This window comes from Populus trichocarpa, chromosome 16 (assembly GCF_000002775.5).
Source record: "Populus trichocarpa isolate Nisqually-1 chromosome 16, P.trichocarpa_v4.1, whole genome shotgun sequence".
Taxonomy (NCBI): Eukaryota; Viridiplantae; Streptophyta; class Magnoliopsida; order Malpighiales; family Salicaceae; genus Populus; species Populus trichocarpa.
This window is the reverse complement of record NC_037300.2, coordinates 1,944,716-1,966,241: the sequence shown is the minus strand read 5'-3', so window position 1 is coordinate 1,966,241 and position 21,526 is coordinate 1,944,716. Positions and strand designations below refer to the sequence as shown.

General features: G+C 35.5%; 3 protein-coding genes and 1 pseudogene across 3 annotated transcripts; all 4 read left to right on the top strand.

Annotated features, from left to right (window-relative positions):
• The first annotated feature begins 581 nt into the window (after positions 1-581).
• LOC7464085 (putative SWI/SNF-related matrix-associated actin-dependent regulator of chromatin subfamily A member 3-like 1) lies at positions 582-4,361 on the top strand (annotated as a pseudogene).
• A 769-nt stretch (positions 4,362-5,130) lies between these two features.
• On the top strand, positions 5,131-8,272 carry LOC7464076 (putative SWI/SNF-related matrix-associated actin-dependent regulator of chromatin subfamily A member 3-like 1). Its single transcript, XM_024587564.2, has 3 exons — positions 5,131-6,666; positions 6,768-7,062; positions 7,290-8,272. The coding sequence occupies exons 1-3, from the start codon at positions 5,200-5,202 to the stop codon at positions 8,084-8,086; spliced, it is 2,559 nt and encodes an 852-aa protein (XP_024443332.2). The 5' UTR covers positions 5,131-5,199; the 3' UTR covers positions 8,087-8,272.
• A 3,731-nt stretch (positions 8,273-12,003) lies between these two features.
• Positions 12,004-15,377, top strand: LOC18109855 (putative SWI/SNF-related matrix-associated actin-dependent regulator of chromatin subfamily A member 3-like 1). Its single transcript, XM_024587563.2, has 3 exons — positions 12,004-13,625; positions 13,805-14,096; positions 14,342-15,377. Exons 1-3 carry the CDS (start codon positions 12,084-12,086, stop codon positions 15,139-15,141), a joined length of 2,634 nt encoding a protein of 877 aa, XP_024443331.2. The 5' UTR covers positions 12,004-12,083; the 3' UTR covers positions 15,142-15,377.
• Positions 15,378-17,696: 2,319 nt separating this feature from the next.
• LOC18109857 (putative SWI/SNF-related matrix-associated actin-dependent regulator of chromatin subfamily A member 3-like 1) lies at positions 17,697-21,076 on the top strand. Its single transcript, XM_052447968.1, has 3 exons — positions 17,697-19,287; positions 19,475-19,766; positions 19,993-21,076. Exons 1-3 carry the CDS (start codon positions 17,779-17,781, stop codon positions 20,796-20,798), a joined length of 2,607 nt encoding a protein of 868 aa, XP_052303928.1. The 5' UTR covers positions 17,697-17,778; the 3' UTR covers positions 20,799-21,076.
• Positions 21,077-21,526: the final 450 nt, after the last annotated feature.

The following is a 21,526-nucleotide window of genomic DNA, read 5'->3' as shown; positions in this document are numbered from 1 at the left end:
AGGCAATTTCTGAACTTGCTGATTCAGCATGTGCTATAGGCAATGGATTAAAGCCAGGATCTTCTGAAACATTATCTCTTAGATCCATCCTTTAAGATGGTATCTTCCGAAACACCATGTTTTAGATCAGGATCAAACATGGATAATAAACCAGTGTTAGTAATAAGACATTATCACAAATAATTTTATCAGTTAATTTAAACAGTGGCAAATAAGGATGAAATGATAGAATGTCAACTTCCTTGTTTATGTTTTCAAAATCTTTTTTGTAGACTAAATTGCTAGAATTACAATTTCACTGATCACTAAACAAATAAATTCTATAATACCAACCAATCAATTTTGGTTCATGGAGTATTTTTTTGTGTGCTAACCCGGGTATCACACCCTTTTTAAAAGGTGAGACTAGTCCTATTCGGAGTTCGTAGATGTCCCTCTTAACAAATGCGCTTCTTGGGGATCGAACTTGTGTTCTCATCCTTGTAGGGATATAACGGTGTCTTAACCGCTAGATCAACACTTCATTGATTTTGGTTCATGGAGTATAATTTTTATAGTATAAATTCTTAGTTTTTGGTCTTATGAGGATTTGGGGCTTGAAAAAAAGTAGGATAGAGAAATTGGGGACTTTGGAGCCACCAAAGAATGTGATTAAAGCTGAACTTCTTGATCATCAAAATAAGGGGCTGTGGTAGTTGGTGAATAAAGAGAAGTCTGATGAGCTGTCCCCTTTTGGGTTGCATCTGAATGTTTTGACAATGCATCAAACGGATAGGAGACCAGAGCCTTTTCATGGTGGGATTTTTGCTGATGATCATGGATTGGGCAAGACTCTCACGTTGCTTTCTTTGATTTCTTTTGATAAGGTTGGCATCCTTCCTGAAGCGACAGGTAAAAGGTATAGGGTAATGTCTGTTTCTAGTGAGAAGAAGAGGGGTGGCCTGGTGAGTCGACTGGGAACTGGAGGACATAAAACACTTACCCTTTTGGGTAGCAATACGAAATAAAGTTCTTTGGGCATGGCTGATGAGTCTTCTAGTGCTTTGGTTGCTAAGCAAACATTAATTGTGTGCTCTTCTGTCGTGTGTTCAACATGGGAAAGCCAACTACAGGAACACACTCATAAAGGATCACACAAGCTATACAAGCATTATGGAAACAGCAGGACGAAGGATGTTGAGGACCTTAAGAAATATGATATGGTGTTGACCACATATAGAACCTTGACTAATGAGTGCTTTCGACGCATGCGTTGCCCTTTGAGGAAGATCGAGTGGTGGCGAGTCATTTTGGACGAGGCTCATGTGATTAAGAATGCAAATGCCAAGCGAAGTCGGGCAGTCACTAAATTTACTGCTAGGAGGAGGTGGGCTGTTACAGGAACACATCCAGAATGGATTGTTTGATTTATTTTCCCTGATATTGGCCTTTCTCCAGTTAGATCCACTCTCTATAAAACGCTACTGGCAAGGCCTGTTGCAGCCACTTGCTGATGGGGATGAGAACCTACTGCAGGTAATATCATGCTGCTGATTATATTCAATTCCTGCACTCTGAAACTTTGTGTGTCCACCCTAAGGTATTGACAATGGAATAGACAAATGCATTCTGCAATATTAGGATTACAGTATCCAGGATCTCTTGTAGTACCACTCATCTGGATTCTTTTACGTTTTTATGATTTTCTTTAAAACAATTTCAGGTTTTAATGGCAACCATTTCTCTGCGGCGAATAAAAGACAAGCTTTTAAATGGATTGCCATCTAAAACTGTAGAGACAGTTTCCTTACAACTTTTTGGAAAAGAACGTGAACTGTATGATCGGATGGAATCAAGTTCCAAGGATTTTGTCGATTACTTTATTTTTGCTGATAGACTACGCAGCCGCTATTCATTTGTGCTTTTTTTAGTTTTACGACTTCGCAAGTTATGTGATGATTCGGCCTGTTCTCAGCCCCTCGAGAATCTTCCAATCCTGAAAACACTAAAAAAAACATCATGATCAACTCCTTCTAAGGTCTCAACTCTCATAGAACTCTTGAAGGAATCTAGTTGTCACGACCTGAATTTCGGATCCATGACCGGCATATATGCAAGGTTTCCCTCCAAGGTTCCACGCCTATGTGAACCTAAACTTACATACTAACTTATCATTTAAATAAGTTAATCAGAATTCAACGCAGCGCTAATAACAAAATTAACTTTATAATATAATTTGATTGTTTTAATATAAGAGTTAATACAAATTCATAGTTATGGAGCACTAACTAGACATAAAGAAAAAGTACAAATTTCAACCAAAAGAGCAAGTTCTGAAAGTCTAACAAAAATGACCCGCTAACAAACTATAAGCCTGTAAAGATAAATAATGAGAGGGTGAGTTCAACAACTTAGTGAGTAGATAATATTCAATATACATACACGAGGTAATACAACAATGAGGAATATATATATTCAATTATGACTTTAGATTCTTATAAGAATGTTTCTCAAATAGGCCTTAACAAGAATATCATATGGTAAAACTCGTCAGAAAATCAAAATGCAATGAGCATGAGGCTCCATTCTATGGGATGATCAGTCCACACAGGTTGGTGACTCCACCGACCAACTAGGATTCAGATACGATGTGCACAAAGAATAACACTACCCTGTTAGCATGGATATTCTGACTGGCATACCATATATTCATAATCATAATCAAACAGACATATTCATATCTCAAGGCTCAACTCATAACATCAATCAAATGAGGAGTTATCAATTCAGAAGTCAATTCAAAATATATATTAGTTTATATCAAGAATTCAGATTCAACAATTGATCATGCGTTATTATAACAAAGATAATAATCAACATATATATTATCAAGCAGCATGATCCAATTCATATTAACAACTGAAAATATTTATAATATTTCTCATACATATGAAAAATTATCCACTCACCTGACTCGAAAGCAAACAGAACTTGAAAGCAGATACCGAAAAAAATCCTATATACTAATGTCCCACCGATAGAATATCAGGATTATTTGAATAAAAAGAAAACATATTCAAAAACGACTTGAAAGAATATACAACCTATTTAATACATTTAACTAAGGGTCTACCCTATAACCCTATATGTTTTTGAACTAACTAGTTATTTTTTTCAAAACCCCAAAATTAAATGGTTTTTCCAAAATCTAATTCATAATAAAACAAATAATAAGACTTGATAATAATTCACTAAATAACCCTCAATTCATCAAACAAATATGCAAAAGCTAATATTACAGCTAGAGATCAATCTAGAATTTATCATATTTTTAAATGTCAAATTGTAACTTTATCAAATTGGAGGATCAATCTAAAAATATCATAAATTCATGACTATAGTGGAATTATGTTCATAATTCATCCTAACTCAAAATTCACCATTTATACAAATCATAACTCAAAATCATCATCTTTATCTACAATCTTTCAAAAACAATTAAACAATTCATTACTCATAACAATCAACCCATAACATTCAAATCAATTCATCAATCAACCCAAAATAAGATCTTCAAAACCCTAACATTCGACAAAACAGAAATTTAAAGCTAAAGAAAACACATTTATACATTTCAAAACCCAAATCTTACCTTTAAAATTATTTTCTCCAATTCTCTTCTCCTTCCCTTATCTTTCCCTCTTTTCTCTTCTTCTTCTTTCCCTTTTCTTCTCTTCTCCTGTCAGTTTTTCACTCTTAATTTCAGATATCTCTTTCTTTTTTCTATTTATATTTATCAAGTTTTATTAAATTACCACAATACCCCTTATTCATTTATATCACTTTTAAGCCTTCAAAGGCTTAGTTGCCTTTTCCTACTCATTTATTTCAAAACATCACACTAGTGTTGTAAACTCAAGCAGTAAATCAGTAGTTTTTTCACTGTTCGATAAGATGTTCTGGAAGAGCCGCTGAAAGATGCTGGCATCAATACGTTGCGGTTGGATGCATCAACGGATGAAAGAGGACAAGCCGAAATAATCAAGGGATTTGGATCTGCAGGACCAGACACGGTTCTGCTTGCCAGTCTCAAGACTTCAGTATTCGGCATAAACCTCATAGCTGCTTCCAAAGTCTACCTGTTGGAGCCATGGTGGAACTCAGCTGATGAGGAGCAGGCAATAAACTGTGTTCACCGATATGGACAGAAGGAGAATGTAAGAATTGTTAGATTAATTGCTCAAAATAGCATTGAAGAAAGGATATTGGAGATGCAAGAAAGGAAGAAACTGGCAAGTGAAGCTTTCGGAAGGCAAGGACAGAAGGAACGACGTGAGGTTAGCATAGATGATCTCTGTAGCCTCTTACCCTTCTGGACCTGATCAAAATGAAAGTGTGTTTAGTGCTTAGGCACAGTACATGCATTCTTGTCATAATATCTGGACAGATAGCAATCCCATCTGTAGTTTGTTTCACATAGAACGCCCTCTGGTTGCTACTCTCTCTTTTCTTTGCGTAATATTTGGACAGATAGCAATCCTTTCGGACCAATTTCAAGATAGAAAGTGGCAGCTTCCATTGATACGTGTGATGCACATGCCAGCTAAATTTTTATGTTTGTTGACTTCAACCCATCATATTTATTTTAACTTCAATTTTGTTCCATGAAGGCTTAATTGTTTTATATGAACAAAATTTTATTTTATTTTTCTAATTTAGACATTAACCAAGCACTAAATTTTCCTTTTGATATTGCAAAATATTCATATATATATAAACAACAAAAACAAACTATTAAGTCAAATTTCAAATAAAAACAATGTAAAAGAATTAATTTAAAAAAAAATTGAATGACTAGAAAAGAAGAACTGATCATTTGTTTAACCCTCGAATTCCAAATAAAAACAATTTAAAAGAATGAAACTATATTCGTTTTTTCTTATAAATGTATAATTTTTAGTGCACAAGAAAATATAATGAATAAAAAAATAGACAAGGGAGAGCCCAGACCCTGACCCAAAAGGCCCAGCCCGTTACACATCCCAACTGTCTTTAACTAACTCTCTCCCTGCCCGCGCTTTTGCGCTTCTATTCTATCAAATATAACGGCTCTACCTCCTCCCCTCACATTCTCTACACCCAAAACCTCTCTCTCTCCCCCTCTGTTCACGGACTAAAGAAAGAAAAAGAAAAGAGTGAATCTTTCTTTCATTTTCTCTAATGGAAGCAGAATTAAAGGAAGAACAAGAAGACGCACTGGGCCTATACATGAATCTTTATGCTCGTCCAGATTCTTCTTCGTTTGAAGATTGGAAATATTCTTCTTCACAACAAATCCGGTATAAAACCAGCCATGTTTGTTCTTTTATAACCCATATTGTGGGCCTCAGAAACCACCCTGCTATAGTATTCAGTGACCATGAATTGATTACACTTGTACGTTATCAACAATGCCCTCGTGATAAGTATGCTATAAAGGTTTTCAATTCTACTTCTATGGAGGTGGGTTACCTTCATGATCAAGCTTCGGCTGCTTTATCTCCTTTAATTGATGCTCAAATGATTAATCTTGAAGGTGAGGTGACTGATTCAAGAACTGGAGATGTTAAGTACTCTGTTCCTTGTCTCGTTAGAGTCTTTTCAAAGTCAACTGACCTAGAGAATGTTACACAATCGATTTTTGGAAATACTTTGAGCTTAACTGGTGAGCCTCGTACAAATCCCGAGACAAATGAGGGTAAGGGGGGTAAAGAAAAGGGTAGGATAGAGAAATTGGGGACTTTAGAGCCACCAAAGGAGGTGATTAAAGCTAAACTTCTTGATCATCAAAAGGTGGGTTTGTGGTGGTTGGTGAATAAAGAAAACTCTGATGAGTTGCCCCCTTTTTGGGAGATGAAAGATGGGCTGTATGTGAATGTTTTAACAAGGCATCGAACGAATAGGAAACCGGAGCCTTTGCATGGCGGGATTTTTGCTGATGATTATGGAACGGGCAAAACTCTAACTTTGCTTTCTTTGATTGCTTTTGATAAGGTTGGCAATGTCCCTGAAGGAACAGGTGAGGAGGATGAGGGAGTGTCTGTTTGTAGTTGTAAGAAGAGAGGAAGGGTGAGTGAAAAGGGTACTGGAGAACCAAATACACATACCCTTTTGGATAGCAATATAAAAGAAAGTTCTGGGGGCATGGCTGATAAGTCTTCTAGTGCTTCGGTGGCTAAGCAAACATTAATTGTGTGCCCGTCTTCTGTGTGTTCAACATGGAAAAACCAACTACTGGAGCACACAGAAAAAGGATCGCTCAAGCTACACAAGTATTATGGGGATAGCAAGATTAAGGATGTTGAGGAGCTTAAGAAATACGATATAGTATTGACCACGTATGGTGCCTTCGCTAATGAGTCCTTTGAAAGGTGGTGCCCTTTGTTGAAGATCGAGTGGTGGCGAGTCATTTTGGATGAGGCTGATGTGATTAAGAATGCAAATGCCATGCAAAGTAAGGCAGTCTCTGGTTTGACCGCTAGGAGGAGGTGGGCTGTTACAGGAGCACCCATCCAGAATGGATCGTTTGATTTATTTGCCTTGATTGCATTTTTGCGATTAGATCCACTCTCTAAAAAAAGCTACTGGCAAAGCCTGTTGGAGAGGCCACTTGCTAAGAAGGATGGGAATGGATTCTCGCGACTGCAGGTAATATCATACTGATAAATATTTGCCTTGATTACTGTTTTTGTTTATTAGTTATGTTGGTTTTAAGTCACAACATGTAATACAACTTCTTAGACTTTCAGGATTTAATGGCGGCCATTTCTTTGCGGAGAACGAAAGACAGGGTTTTAGTTGGCCGATTACGATCAAAAACTGTAGAGACAGTTCGCTTTAAAATTTATGGAGACGAACGTGAGCTGTATGATCAGATGGCAGCAGAATCCAAGAAAGTTGTCCGCAAACTCATTGCTACTGGTAGACTAAACAGAAGCTATGCATCTATACGCGGTGCAGTCATACGACTTCGCCAGATGTGTAATGATGCAACCCCGTTCTCGTTGTATCTCAAATCATTGCTACCTTCTGACGATATAGGAGGTATTGAAGAGTTCTACTTGTTAATATTCTCTTCAATATGGTCTTGAATTTTTAATTGCTTAGAGTATATAAATTCTTCTGATGTTATTTGGAAGATAAATTTTTGGATAGTGCATTTGTACACAGAAAACTTCTACAATTATTTCAAGTTATGGAAGTTCTTGCAACATTTCTTTCCTAGCAGTAAGGTTATAATGCGCTTACCATCTCAACTTGATTGTAAACAGATGCATCAGAACACCCAGAATTTCTCCGACAGTTGATTGATGTGCTTCGCAAAGATGAAGATTTTGACTGTGCAATTTGTTATTGTCCACCAACCGATGCTGTGATCACAATATGTAAACATGTATTTTGCAAAAGATGCATTCGGACTTGCCTGCAGAGAACCAGAACCAGCTGCCCAATTTGTCGTGGTCGTCTTTCTATGTCTGACCTGTTCTCAGCTCCTCCTGAATCTTCCGATCCTGAAGATCCTAGAAAATCTACAGCAATAATTCCTTCCAAAGTCTCAACTCTCATAAAACTCCTGAAGGAATCTAGGGACGTGAGACCAGCCAGTAAATCAGTGGTTTTTACAATATTCCAGAAGATGTTGGTACTACTTGAAGCGCCACTGAAAGACGCTGGCTTCAATGTATTGCGGTTGGATGCATTAATAGATGCTAGAAGGAGAGGTGGAATAATCAAGAAATTTCGATCAGCAGGACAAAACACAGTTCTGCTTGCGAACGTTAAAGTTTCAGGAGCCGGCATAAACCTCACAGCTGCTTCCGAAGTCTACTTGTTGGAGCCGTGGTGGAACTCAGAATTGGAGGAACAGGCAATAGACCGTGTTCACCAATATGGACAGGAGAAGAATGTAATAATTGTTAGATTGATTGTTCAAGATAGCATTGAAGAAAGGATATTGATGATGCAGGAAAGGAAGAAACAGGCAATTGAAGCTTTCGGAATGCAGGGACCCAAGGAACGACGCGAGGTTAGCTTAGAAGACCTCTGTAGCCTCTTATCCTTGGAATAACATTCCCATGTGCATGCCTGCACCCTGCACATGGTGTTCTCAAGGCGGTAGAAGAAGGCCAAATCTCAAATCTCTATAGCTTAGGTTCTCCTTTATTTGTAGACCTAAAAAACGTGCATCTTTTCAAGTGTTCTTGGAATTCTTGGAGTTTGATTTCTATACTTGTTTGCATGACAAGAATAAAACCTTAATGAATCTATCCTTAACAACAAAAGATTGCTAGCTTATTCTACTTCTAAGTTTCTTCTATAAGTATGTACAATTGTTATATTCTGCTTTTGGTTATAATACGCGTGTAAGGATTCAAGTTTACATATAAATTAATTTTTCATATGTCTAAAATGCATGCAAGTTTATTGTTTAATTTTATTGCAAGATTAAGTTGATTAGGTATAATTGCATGATATATATATAAACTAAACAATTATGATCTCTAGTTAATCTATAGCTCATGTGTCCACAGAGGGGATATTTACCCTGTACTTCCTGTTTTGATATAGTAATTTACTTCAAAACTAACTCACAGATAAATTTATTTTATTTCTTCCATCAAATTCATTACATGACAAGGATTGTTGATTTTCATCACATGTTGTGGGACTTGGACAGATGTAATGGACACCAACGATTTAGATTGCAGTAGCATTGGTACCACTTTGTTCGGTGTTTTTCTTGCATCATTAATTTAAAATAAAAAAATTTCAATTCAAGGAAACTTATATGATCCAAACAAGGTTTGAATCAAATTTTGACATAAAATTTTATATTGTCCAATTTTATTTTGTCGAACATAACTTTCAACTCGACAGTTGGACTGAGCTGATATTTTTATAGGACCCAGTTTTTCCATATTGAGTAAAAATTACAGGTCAATTTCAGTAAGATATTATTTCAGATGGTCAAAGTTACTGGATGAATCTTGTCAAATATATCTATGTGGACCTTCGTCTATTGTTTGGATTATATCTAGAGCTACAATATGAATTATGTTGAGATTTTAATTGTTTTGGAAAGAAGACATTCATACCTTTCCGACGATATATTATAAACCTGCTAATTTATCCGGAAGAAAAAGAAAGATGTATTTGAGGTCAGAATTAGAATCTATCAAAGAATGTACGAAAATTACAGAAACATTGTTTCCTTGTGTATTGTGCATTCCAGTCAATACAAGGATTCATTAATGCTCTTGGAAACATGTGTGACAAATATTGACTTACCTATTCTATAAGGATTTCATGTCAACTAAGGCGACTATTATTCATAGTTTGTAAAGACTTCATATTCATTATGGAATGCATATAGTGGCAAGGAGGCTTGATATTCTTTTATTATTATTTTTTTCTTATTTTATAGGACTTCCAAGCACATCAAAAAAGCTAAGAGGAGGTAAATTCAGCAGTTAAAAACAAATTTTCTAGGCTAATTTGGAGTATGAAGTTTCGGCAAAGCTTCCGAGAAAAAGCTAAAGGAGGAGTTTTGACCATGCATGGGATTTCAAGTAAGAGAACTTTGTTTTATGATGTTTTTATTTATTTATTTTAATGTTGAAAATTATTAACTTTGGACTTTATTCTAAATTAAGATTGTGTCAATCTTGCTCATCGGTTTCTAGATCTTTATATCCATGAGGTTTGTATTATTTCACGACCAAGGATTATAATTCTAAGATCTCATTTCTTCAATCCTAGCTGATGGCTTTTATGTAAGAGCATATAATCGAGAAAATTAATGAGTTTATATTGTTAAGATTGATTCATGATTATTATGAATTTAAGGTTAAGTGATTGATTTTGAGTATGTTGTTAGAAATAAGAATTTGTTAATTAATTTATTAAATTGATTTGTTATGGGTTAAGAAATTTGTTTAAACTTTGCTGGGAAATCTGGACAGAATGATCTTGAGGTTGAAGATGATGAAATTTTATTTTGGTCCTTGATTTATGAAAATTACAGTTTAGTCCCTAAACTTTGGAAAATTATAATTTGACCCCTAAAATGTATTTTGGAATTCTGGGCAGCATTCTTATGAGGTTAAGGATTCTTAATCTCAGTTTGATAATTGATTTGTATAATTTTCAGTTTAGTCCCTCCATTTTGGAGATTTACAGTTTAGTCCCTGAACTTTGGAAAAATTACAATTTGGTCCCTATAACGTAAATTGTGATTCTGGACATAATTGAAGATGGATCATGGGTGAAATTTCAGTATGGTTATGTATTTCTGACATTTATAGTTTGGTCATCCAATTCTGGTAAAATTACGTTTTGGTCCCTGATTTCTAAAAATTATCGTTTCAATCCCTAAACTTAGTATATTCTGTATTTTCATTGAATGTACTTCTAATGATCCTTAATAGGATTTTTCAGATCTTTTATCTAAAATTCCTTTTACTTTTATATTTTTTCCGGATGAGTGGGATAATCTTTAATATGCATGTAATATAAATCAATATGTATGTTGATTATATAATGAATATGACTGGTTAATTTCTTGAATATTTATATTTGTTGCTTTATTTTTCGAGTATTTATCTATTCTTGAATTTGCACTCGCATTCTATTGAACTAAATTATATTCGATATGATATACATTGTTTTGATAATTATGTGAATATTTGTTATGCCTTGATATAAGATTTGTCAGTAACTTCATGCTAACGAAGAGTAGTTAGTCTATGTGCACATAGTATTTTGTATACCTAGTTAGTGAGAGAGGCACTTGCCTGTGGCGACTGATCCTCCCACATTGGTCACCTTCGAGTGTCATCTGGTTACCTTTGACATGTATTCCACTGTTTTATGATAATATGTTTAGTATGTATATGTATATCAAGATAAATCGACTTGCAAACTATTAATATCTAAAATGTATATTAAATATTTTTCTATCACTGAGTTGGATGAATTTACCCCTTATTTTTAATATTATTTTATGTTCTTAGTTTTTGTTAGCAAGTGAACTTTGTTGAGTGTTCCTACTTATTCAGTTTTGATCGGTATATCTTACTTGTTTTGCGATGCTTTCCTTTTAGTTTTGATTTAATATCTTAAAAGCTTCATTATTACCCTATTTTAATTAAGTTTGGCTTTTGATAATATAATGAATATAATGAATATTATAGATTATTGTTTTTGTTTTAATTATCAATAATAAGAAATAATCAATAGGTGCAAAAACCAGTGTATCATCTGTATACTGAAAATGGCTAAGAAACTCACCATTATCATATTCAATTCCTCTAAAATAACCAGATGTAGATGCACAGGCCCTCTACTACGTACTATATTAAAAAAAAAAAAAAAAAAAAAAAAAAAAAAAAAGGTGAAACTGGGTCACCTTTCGCAATCCTCGCTGGTCTCTATTTTTTTTTTTTCAAAGAACACGAGGAAGTAGAGAGCTTTCAATGCCAAAGCAAAACGAGGTTAAAGCAAGCTTTAGCTAATAAAAAAGATGCCAGGTGGGTATCGATGAGAGTGCTGTTGCCAACAAAAATCTGGGTAAAATGCGAATAGGAAAATGCCTGACTTATAATATAATTATTGATTTTAAAGTTATAATTTCCATTTTCTATAATGAATTCTTTCAATGTATAAAATAATAATTCCAAGAGTTTTTGCTTCCTCCCCATGATTTTTTCTTTTATAAGCATTTTGTCTTGAAGTAAAGTTTAATAATAATAAAACTATTATATCTCATAGGGAATTGCTTGATCAGCTCTACGTATAATAATAATAATAATAATAATAATAAAAACAACAACAGATTTATATCCTATCTATTATCAAATCCTACACTATCCTATCCTTTTTAACCGTCACTAACTAACTCGCTTCCAAGCCCGCGCTTTTCAACCAAATATAACAGCTCTACCAGCTATGAGCTACCTTCAATTCTCAAAACACACCACAAAAAAAAAAAAACTCTCTCTCTCATTTGCAGTCACTGACTGAAGAAAGAAACAAGAAAAGGCAGGATCTTTCTTTCATTTTCCCTAATGGAAGAAGAAGAAGAATTTCAACAAGGTCACCAAAGCCCAGTACTTTCATTTACTTCTGATGATGGTCAGGATTCTTCACAAGAAGAAGGTCTAGAAGATCCAATACCAAGACTACTTGCCATGAGTCTTGATGCCTGGAGAGATCCATCTACTTTTCAAGATTGGCTATCTTTTGGTTCACAACCAGTCCTGACTGAAACCACCCTTGTTGGTTCTTTTACCACCACTATTGTAGGCCACAGTGGTGCAAAATTCAATGAGCATGAATTGCTTGAATTTGTCCGTTATCAACAATGCCCTTCTGATAAGAATGCTATAAAGGTTTTAAATTCTAGTTCTAGAGAAGTGGGCTACCTTTGTACTTCAGTTGCTATGGTTTTATCTCCTTTAGTTGATATTCTAAAAATTAATCTTGAAGGTGAGGTGATTTGTTCAAGATTTAAATATGATACGTCTATTCCTTGTGTAGTTACAATTTTTGCAGAGTCAGCGGTTGCACAGAATGCTAAAGATTGGATTTTACAACACGGGTTGCGTTTATGTGATCAACCTGGTACAAGTCTCAGGTCATATGAGGGTATGGGGGTTCAAGAAAAGGGTAGGATAGAGAAATTGGGGAGTTTGGAACCACCAAAGAATGTGATTAAAGCTAAACTTCTTGATCATCAAAAGGAGGGCCTATGGTGGTTGGTGACTAAAGAGAAGTCTGATGAGTTGCCCCCTTTTTGGGAGGTGAAAGATGGGTCGTATCTGAATGTTTTGACAAGGCATCAAACGGATAGGAGACCAGAGCCTTTGCATGGTGGGATTTTTTCTGATCATTATGGATCAGGAAAGACTCTGACTTTGCTTTCTTTAATTGCTTTTGATAAGGTTGGCAATGTTACTGAAGGAACAGGAGAGGAGGACAGGGTAGTGTATGTTTCTAGCGGGAAGAAGAGGAAGGGGGGTGGCATGGTGAGTGAAAAGGGTACTGGAGAACAAAAAATGCATAGCCTTTTGGATAGTAATATAAAAGAAAGTTCTGTGCGCATGGCCGGGGAGTCTTCTAGTGCTTTGGTTGCTAAGAAAACACTAGTCGTGTGCCCTTCTGCTGTGTGTTCGACATGGGAAAACCAACTGCAGGAGCACACTCAAAATGGTTCACTCAAGCTATACAAGTATTATGGGGATAACAGGACGAAGGATGCAGAGGAGCTTATGAAATATGATATAGTGTTGACCACATATAGTACCTTGGTTGCTGAAGGCTGTGAACCCACACGGTGCCCTTTGATGAAGATCGAGTGGTGGCGAGTCATTTTGGATGAGGCTCACGTGATTAAGAATGCAAATGCAAAGCAGATTCGGGATTTTAGTAAATTGACCGCTAGGAGGAGGTGGGCTGTTACAGGAGCACCCATCCAGAATGGATCTTTCGATTTATTTTCCCTGATGGTCTTTTTCCGGTTAGATCCACTCTCCACAGAATGCTACTGGCAACGACTGTTTCAGAAACCACTTGCTAATGGAGATGAGAAAGGGTTCTCCCGGCTGCAGGTAATATCATGCTGCTGATTATAATGAATTTCTGTACTGTGAAATGTTATGTCCACCTAAGGTATTGAAAATCGAATTGACATGTGCAATCTGTAATATTTAGGATTACAGTTGCAGGATCTCTTGTCCCACTCCACTGAATGTTTTATGTTTTTGTGATTTTCATTTTAAAAATTCAGAAATTAATGGCAACAATTTCTTTGCGGAGAATAAAAGACAAGGATTTAGTTGGATTGCCATCCAAAACTGTAGAGACAGTTTCCTTTGAACTTTCTGGAGAAGAACGTGTACTGTATGATCAGATGGAAGCAGATTCCAAGGATGTTATTGGATGTTTTATTACCGCTGATATTCTACACAGCCACTATGTATGTGTGCTTTTTTCAGTTATACAGCTTCGCCAGTTATGTAATGATTCGGCCTTATGCTCTATGGATCTCAGATCATTGCTCCCTTCTGACAATATTGGAGGTATTTGAGAGTTCTGCCTGTTCATATTTTTGTTCAATTTGGTTTTTGCAATTTCAATTGCTTAGAGCACCAGAAACTCTTGCGATATCATTTCGAAGATAGTTTTTTAGACAGCGCTATCACCAAAGAGTACTCTTACACACAAAACTTCTGCAGTTATTTCAAATTGTGGAAGTTCTTGCTACATTTTTTTCCCTGACAGTATGATTATAGCGTGCTTACCATTTGAACTTGTTTCCAAGCAGATGCATCCAAACATCCGGAATTGCTTCGAAAAATGATTGATGGGCTTCAAGATGGTGAAGATATTGTCTGTTCGGTTTGCCTTGATCCACCAACTGATGCTACAATCACAATCTGTGAGCATATATTTTGCAAAAAATGTATTTGCCATCACCTGCAACACAAAGAAACCGAACAAACCTGCCCAAATTGTCGGCGTCGTCTTTCTCTGCCTGACCTGTTCTCAGCCCCTCCAGAATCTTCCAATCCTGAAAACCCTAAAAAACTGTCAAGAACAACCCCTTCCAAAGTCTCAGCTCTCATAAAACTCTTGAAGGAATCTAGGGTTGTAAACTCAATCAGTAAATCAGTAGTTTTTTCACTGTTTGATAAGATGTTGGCATTAATGGAAGAGGCAGTGAAAGATGCTGGCTTCAATACATTGCGGTTGGATGCATCAACAGATGAAATAAGGCAAGCTGAAATAATCAAGGAATTTGGATCAGCAGGAGCAGACACGGTTCTGCTTGCGAGTCTCAAGACTTCAGGAACCGGCATAAACCTCACAGCTGCTTCCAAAGTCTACTTGTTGGAGCCATGGTGGAATTCAGCGGCTGAGGAACAGGCAATAAACCGTGTTCATCAATACGGACAGAAGGAGAATGTAAGAATTGTTAGATTGATTGCTAAAAATAGCATTGAAGAAAGGATATTGGAGATGCAGGAAAGGAAGAAAGCAGCGAATGAAGCTTTTGGAAGGAAACGGCCATATGAACAACACGAGGCCAGCATAGATGATCTCTGTCGCCTCTTCTTCTGGTGAGCATGCCTTGATCTTTGTTTCATGATTCTTCCAAGGACATGTAGCAATCACATCTGTAGTTTGTAATGGAGATGTAGCAATCCATCTGTTTTTTCCTGCTACTCTTATGTGAATCTTGCTATGATGAGCCCCTTTGGGCAAAATTTCATGATGTATGAAGATGCTCACAGGCAATTTCTGAACTTGCTGGTTCAGCATGTGTTACAGGTAATGGATTAAGCCAAGATCTTCTGAAACATTATATTTTAAAAAAGATCTAGTCCAGGATCAAACAGGGTTAATTTAAACAGTAATTTTATCAGTTAATTATTCGTATTAGAATTTCGATAATAATTAAACAAATAAAATCTATATACCAATTCATTGTGTAAATTTATCTTTATAAAAGTTAATTCAACAATTTAAAATAAATTAAGTAGGAAAATTATATCTCTTTAGTCTAATCTGCATTTTTTTAATTAATTTATTCCCTTTTTTTTTTACGAAAACATGATTTGTTTTTATCTAGGCAGATTTTGACTGACTTTGAACTGGGAGGTTGAGGTTTTCTTTTTAAATCTTCATAATAACTGCTAATGTGTCAAGCTTTGTGTGATGTGAGCTTTTGGAAAACCCTTGGACTTGAATATTTACATCTACAGAAGCAATTTCTTAGGTTGTGCCATGATTTAGACTTTAGATGAATCCATATCTAAAGCTGGTAATGTTTGCTAGCACTATTTCTATAGGTATATGACAATAAATTGTTTATCCCAAATATTATTTTTTATTTAATAGATTTATACGGCAATTAAACTTATGAAATCTTTTTTGTATGAAATTTTTTTTATAAAAAAAATCATGATAGGCATGTGAGACTAAAATAAAAAAAGAAATCATCGATAACAAGGGTGAAATTATATTTTTTTAATTTAAATTTAAATAAAAAAATATGTCACCAATAATAAAGGGTGAGGTTGCTTTTTTTTTTTAATTGAGGGGCAAAACATGCACTAAACAAAAAAATAATAATAACCCGAATGTTGTGGCTTAACTTGTTGAACCTACAATTTAGGTTATGGACTCAACTGAGTTCAATATTTTTTTTTTTAATATTTTTTTTTAAACCGGATATATATTAAAAAATAAAAACAAAAAAGAGCTTGGGCATGCAGATATATAGCCCAGCACCCTAGGCTTTTGAAAGGAATAGCCTAGACACATGGGGCATTCAAGCCTATGCCCTTATGCTTGGACCTATTTTGTTCTCATTTAAAGGGATAGACAATTTTTTTTTATAGCAAACAACATGTCGCTTGCTGTGGCAGATGACATGTTATCTGCCAATCCAGATTCAATCTAAAAACATCATACAAACACTCTTAAAACATCTACAAATCAAATTTTCAACCTGATAAATCCAAAAAGCGGTCCAAGTCAAAAAAATCAAATCGAATAAAATTTTTCATTCTCAATATGTATATCTGTCTTTTTTAGAAAATATTGAGGTTCAAAGCAACCATTATAAAACCTCATTCGTTAAATGGAACATGTTGACACCAATTTCAGCTATTTTAGTGGTTAGAATAGGTGTTAAGGGTGACTTTTTTTTTACACCGGAAATCTGACAACTTTCTCTCTCTCCTTAAACAAATCAGAGACCGGAAAATAAAAAAAATAAATTTTATACTAAAATTAAATTTACAACAACTAAATGGATCGATTACGTATTATATAAATTGAGAAAAATAAAATTTTGTACTAAAATTAAATTTACAACAACTAAATGGATCGATTACCTATTAATTGAAAATGAAAGGGGACTAAAATGAAGTCTTCACATGAAATTCGAAGTTACTATTTATTTTCTATTTTTTTTTATCTTTTTTCTTTTAATTTAGCTTTTTTTTCAATAAAAAAAAGTAATTTGATATAAATTTTGGTTTAAAATGGTTTATTGTGAAAAAATATTCGAGGATTAAATTAATTTATTTTTAAAAAAATATTATTTCAATCTACGTGTGATGTGAGATAGCGTGCATTACACATTAAACAGTAAAAGTGTCATGGCTTAGTTTTTTTATAATATAATTGTAGATGAAGATATCATGAATATTAAAAAAATAATAATAATAAAAAGAGAGTAGAAGGAAGCAAACTCAAAAGGACGTTCTCTCGACTAACTCCAACCCAGTCTAAAATGAGTGAGCCCAAAACCCAACCCAAATAAGCCCAATCCATTACACATCCTATGCTTTATCAACAGTTATTAAGGGTGAGTTTGGGAACTGATTTGCATTGTATTTTTAAAAATTTTAAATTTTTTTATTTAAAATAAAAAAATTATATTTTCAGAAAATTTTAATATGTTAATATTAAAAAATATTTTAATATATTATAAATAAAAAATATTTTAAACTGTGATCGCTAATCACAGACAAAATATAAGAGTGAGCACAACAAGAAAGAAGGAAGCAAACTAAAAAATACGTTCTCTCCCGCGCTTTTGCCCTACCATTCAATCAAATATAACGGCTCCACCTCCCTCACATTCTCTAAAAAACAACAAGATCTCTCCCTCCCTCTCTCTCTCTCTCTCTGTATTCACAGACTAAAGAAGAAACAAGAAAAGACTGAATCTTTCTTACATTTTCTCTAATGGAAGAAGGTCAAAAGGAGCCAGTTTCATTTACTTCTGATGATAGTCAGAGTACTTCACAAGAAGAAAATCGAGAAGGTGAACAGAAAAATGAAAGCCTGAACATGATTCTTGATGCTTGGAAAGATTCGTTTACTTTTGAAGATCGGCGATATTCTTCTTCACAACAAAGCTTGCATGATACCATCTTTGTTTGTTCTATTACCACCAAAATTGTAGGCCTCGGAGCTATAGAATTCAATGACCACGAATTGCTTGAATTGGTACGTTATCCACAAAGCCCTTATGATAAGTCAGCTATTAAGGTTTTTAATTCTAGTTCTGTGGAAGTGGGTTACCTTCATATTCCAGTTGCTAACGTTTTATCTCCTTTAGTCGATCTTCAAAAAATTAATCTTGAAGGTGAGGTGACTAATTCAAGAAATCGATATGATAGTTCTATGCCTTGTCTAGTTAAAATCTTTTCGAAGTCAGATGATACACAGAACGTTCAAAATTGGATTTTGCAGAATAGTTTGTGTTTTTGTGATCAACCTGGTCCAAGTTTCAGGGCATACGAGGGCATGGGGGTTCAAGAAAAGAATATGATAGAGAAATTGGGGACTTTGGAGCCACCAAAGAATGTGATTAAAGCTAAACTTCTTGATCATCAAAAGGAGGGGCTGTGGTGGTTGGTGAGTAAAGAGAAGTCTGATGAGCTGCCCCCTTTTTGGGAGGTGAAAGATGGGTTGTATCTGAATCTTTTGACAATGCATCAAACGGATAGGAGACCAGAGCCTTTTCATGGTGGGATTTTTGCTGATGATCATGGATTGGGAAAGACTCTCACTTTTCTTTCTTTGATTTCTTTTGATAAGGTCGGCACCCTTCCTGAAGCAACAGGTAAGAGGGATATGGTCATGTCTGTTTCTAGTGGGAAGAAGAGGGGTGGCCTAGTGAGGGGAAAGGGCACCGGAGGACAAAAAACACATACCCTTTTGGGTAACAATACGAAAGAAAGTTCTTTGGGCATGGCTGATGAGTCTTCTAGTGCTTCGGTTACTAAGCAAACATTAATTGTGTGCCCTTCTGTTGTGTGTTCAACATGGGAAAGCCAACTACAGGAACACACTCATAAAGGATCCCTCAAGCTATACAAGTATTATGGAAACAGCAGGACAAAGGATGTTGAGGAGCTTAAGAAATATGATATAGTGTTGACCACATATAGAACCTTGACTGCTGAGTGCTTTCGATGCATGCGGTGCCCTTTGATGAAGATCGAGTGGTGGCGAGTCATTTTGGACGAGGCTCATGTGATTAAGAATGCAAATGCCAGGCAAAGTCGGGCAGTCACTAAATTTACTGCTAGGAGGAGGTGGGCTGTTACAGGAACACATATCCAGAATGGATTGTTTGATTTATTTTCCCTGATGGCGTTTCTCCAGTTAGATCCACTCTCTATAAAACGCTACTGGCAAGGCCTGTTGCAGAGACCACTTGCTGATGGGGATGAGAACCTACTGCAGGTAATATCATGCGGCTGATTATATTCAATTCCTGCACTCTGAAATTTTGTGTGTCCACCCTAAGGTATTGACAATGGAATAGACAAATGCATTCTGCAATATTAGGATTACAGTATCCAGGATCTCTTGTAGTGCCACTCATCTGGATTCTTTTACATTTTTACGATTTTCTTTAAAACAATTTCAGGTTTTAATGGCAACCATTTCTCTGCGGAGAATAAAAGACAAGCTTTTAATTGGATTGCCATCTAAGACTGTAGAGACAGTTTCCTTAAAACTTTCTGGAGAAGAACGTGAACTGTATGATCGGATGGAATCAAGTTCCAAGGATTTTGTCGATTACTTTATTTTTGCTGATAGACTACGCAGCCGCTATTCATTTGTGCATTTTTTAGTTTTACGACTTCGCAAGTTATGTGATGATTCGGCCCTGTGTTCTTTGGATCTCACATCATTGCTCCCTTCTGACAACATTCGAGGTATTGCAGACTTCTTCTTGTTCATATTTTTCTTCATTTTGGTTTTACGTGAAAGTCTTGTGATATCATGTGGAAGATGGTTTTTATAGACAGTTATATCACCAAAGAGTTTCACACAGAAAACCTTCTGCAGTTATTTCAAATTATGGAAGTTCTTGCTTAATTTCTGTCATAGAGTATGTATGATCATAGAGCGCTTACCATTTGAAAACTTGATTCCAAGCAGATGCATCCAAACATCCAGAATTGCTTGGAAAGATGATCGATATGCTTCAAGATGGTGAAGATTTTGTATGTGCAATTTGCGGTTGTCCACCAACTGATGCTGTAATCACGAAATGTTTGCATATTTTTTGCAAAAGATGCATTTGGTACTACCTCCCACGTAAAGAATTCGAGAAAGGCTGCCCAAGTTGTGGTGATCCTATTTCTAAGTCTGGCCTGTTCTCAGCCCCTCGAGAATCTTCCAATCCTGAAAACACTAAAAAAACATCAAGAACAACTCCTTCCAAGGTCTCAGCTCTCATAGAACTCTTGAAGGAATCTAGTGTTGTGAACTCAAGCAGTAAATCAGTAGTTTTTTCACTGTTCGATAAGATGTTGGTATTACTGGAAGAGCCGCTGAAAGATGCTGGCTTCAATACGTTGCAGTTGGATGCATCAACGGATGAAAGAGGACAAGCCGAAATAATCAAGGAATTTGGATCTGCAAGACCAGGCACGGTTCTTCTTGCCAGTCTCAAGACTTCAGTATTCGGCATAAACCTCACAGCTGCTTCCAAAGTCTACCTGTTGGAGCCATGGTGGAACTCAGCTGATGAGGAACGGGCAATAAACTGTGTTCACCGATATGGACAGAAGGAGAATGTAAGAATTGTTAGATTAATTGCTCAAAATAGCATCGAAGAAAGGATATTGGAGATGCAAGAAAGGAAGAAACTGGCAAGTGAAGCTTTCAGAAGGCAAGGACAGAAGGAACGACGTGAGGTTAGCATAGATGATCTCTGTAGCCTCTTATCCTTCTGGACCTGATCAAACAAGGTATATACAACTTAAAGTGCCGAATATCCAAGGCCTGAACAATCCGAAATATCCTATGTAAGAATTGGCTTGGATCATGGCTTTATTCACTAAGAATATTTCTACAATCTAAATGCAGACCTCAGTCTAGCTTGAATGGATATCATCTCCTACCCGAACTAGATGCAACGTAAGATCACCTACTGGAACAAATCTGAATTTGTCAAATTAATTAGTTGGAGTTAGTTTGTTCCTTGCAATTTGTGCACAGTTCGTCGCCTATTTCATTGGTATTCAAATGCTGATGGAAATGTTGACAGAAAGAAAAACTCCGATGACATATTTTCTGTTCGACGACGTGTTTCCATTGGCAGATCTGTCGGCAATTAAAATACGGATGGAATATTATTCTAAAATATTTTATCAGTATTTTTTAATTTTCTGATAGTGATGTTAAACCTAATTATTCCAAAATAAAATCTATTTATGACTTTACGTTTATGGATTGAAGACTATTACAAAAACAAAAACTATTTGGGAATGGAAACAGAAAGGGGTTGAACATTTTATATTATTTAAATTTAATCCTTATAATTTTAATTATTTTAAATTGATAAAATTACATTTAATTTTTCCAAATATAACATCAATCAAAAATCTGATTTGTTTCTCAACACTCGAGCTAGTAGCCAATACCAAGCCAACCAAAACAAATAACAAAAAACAATTCCAAATTATTC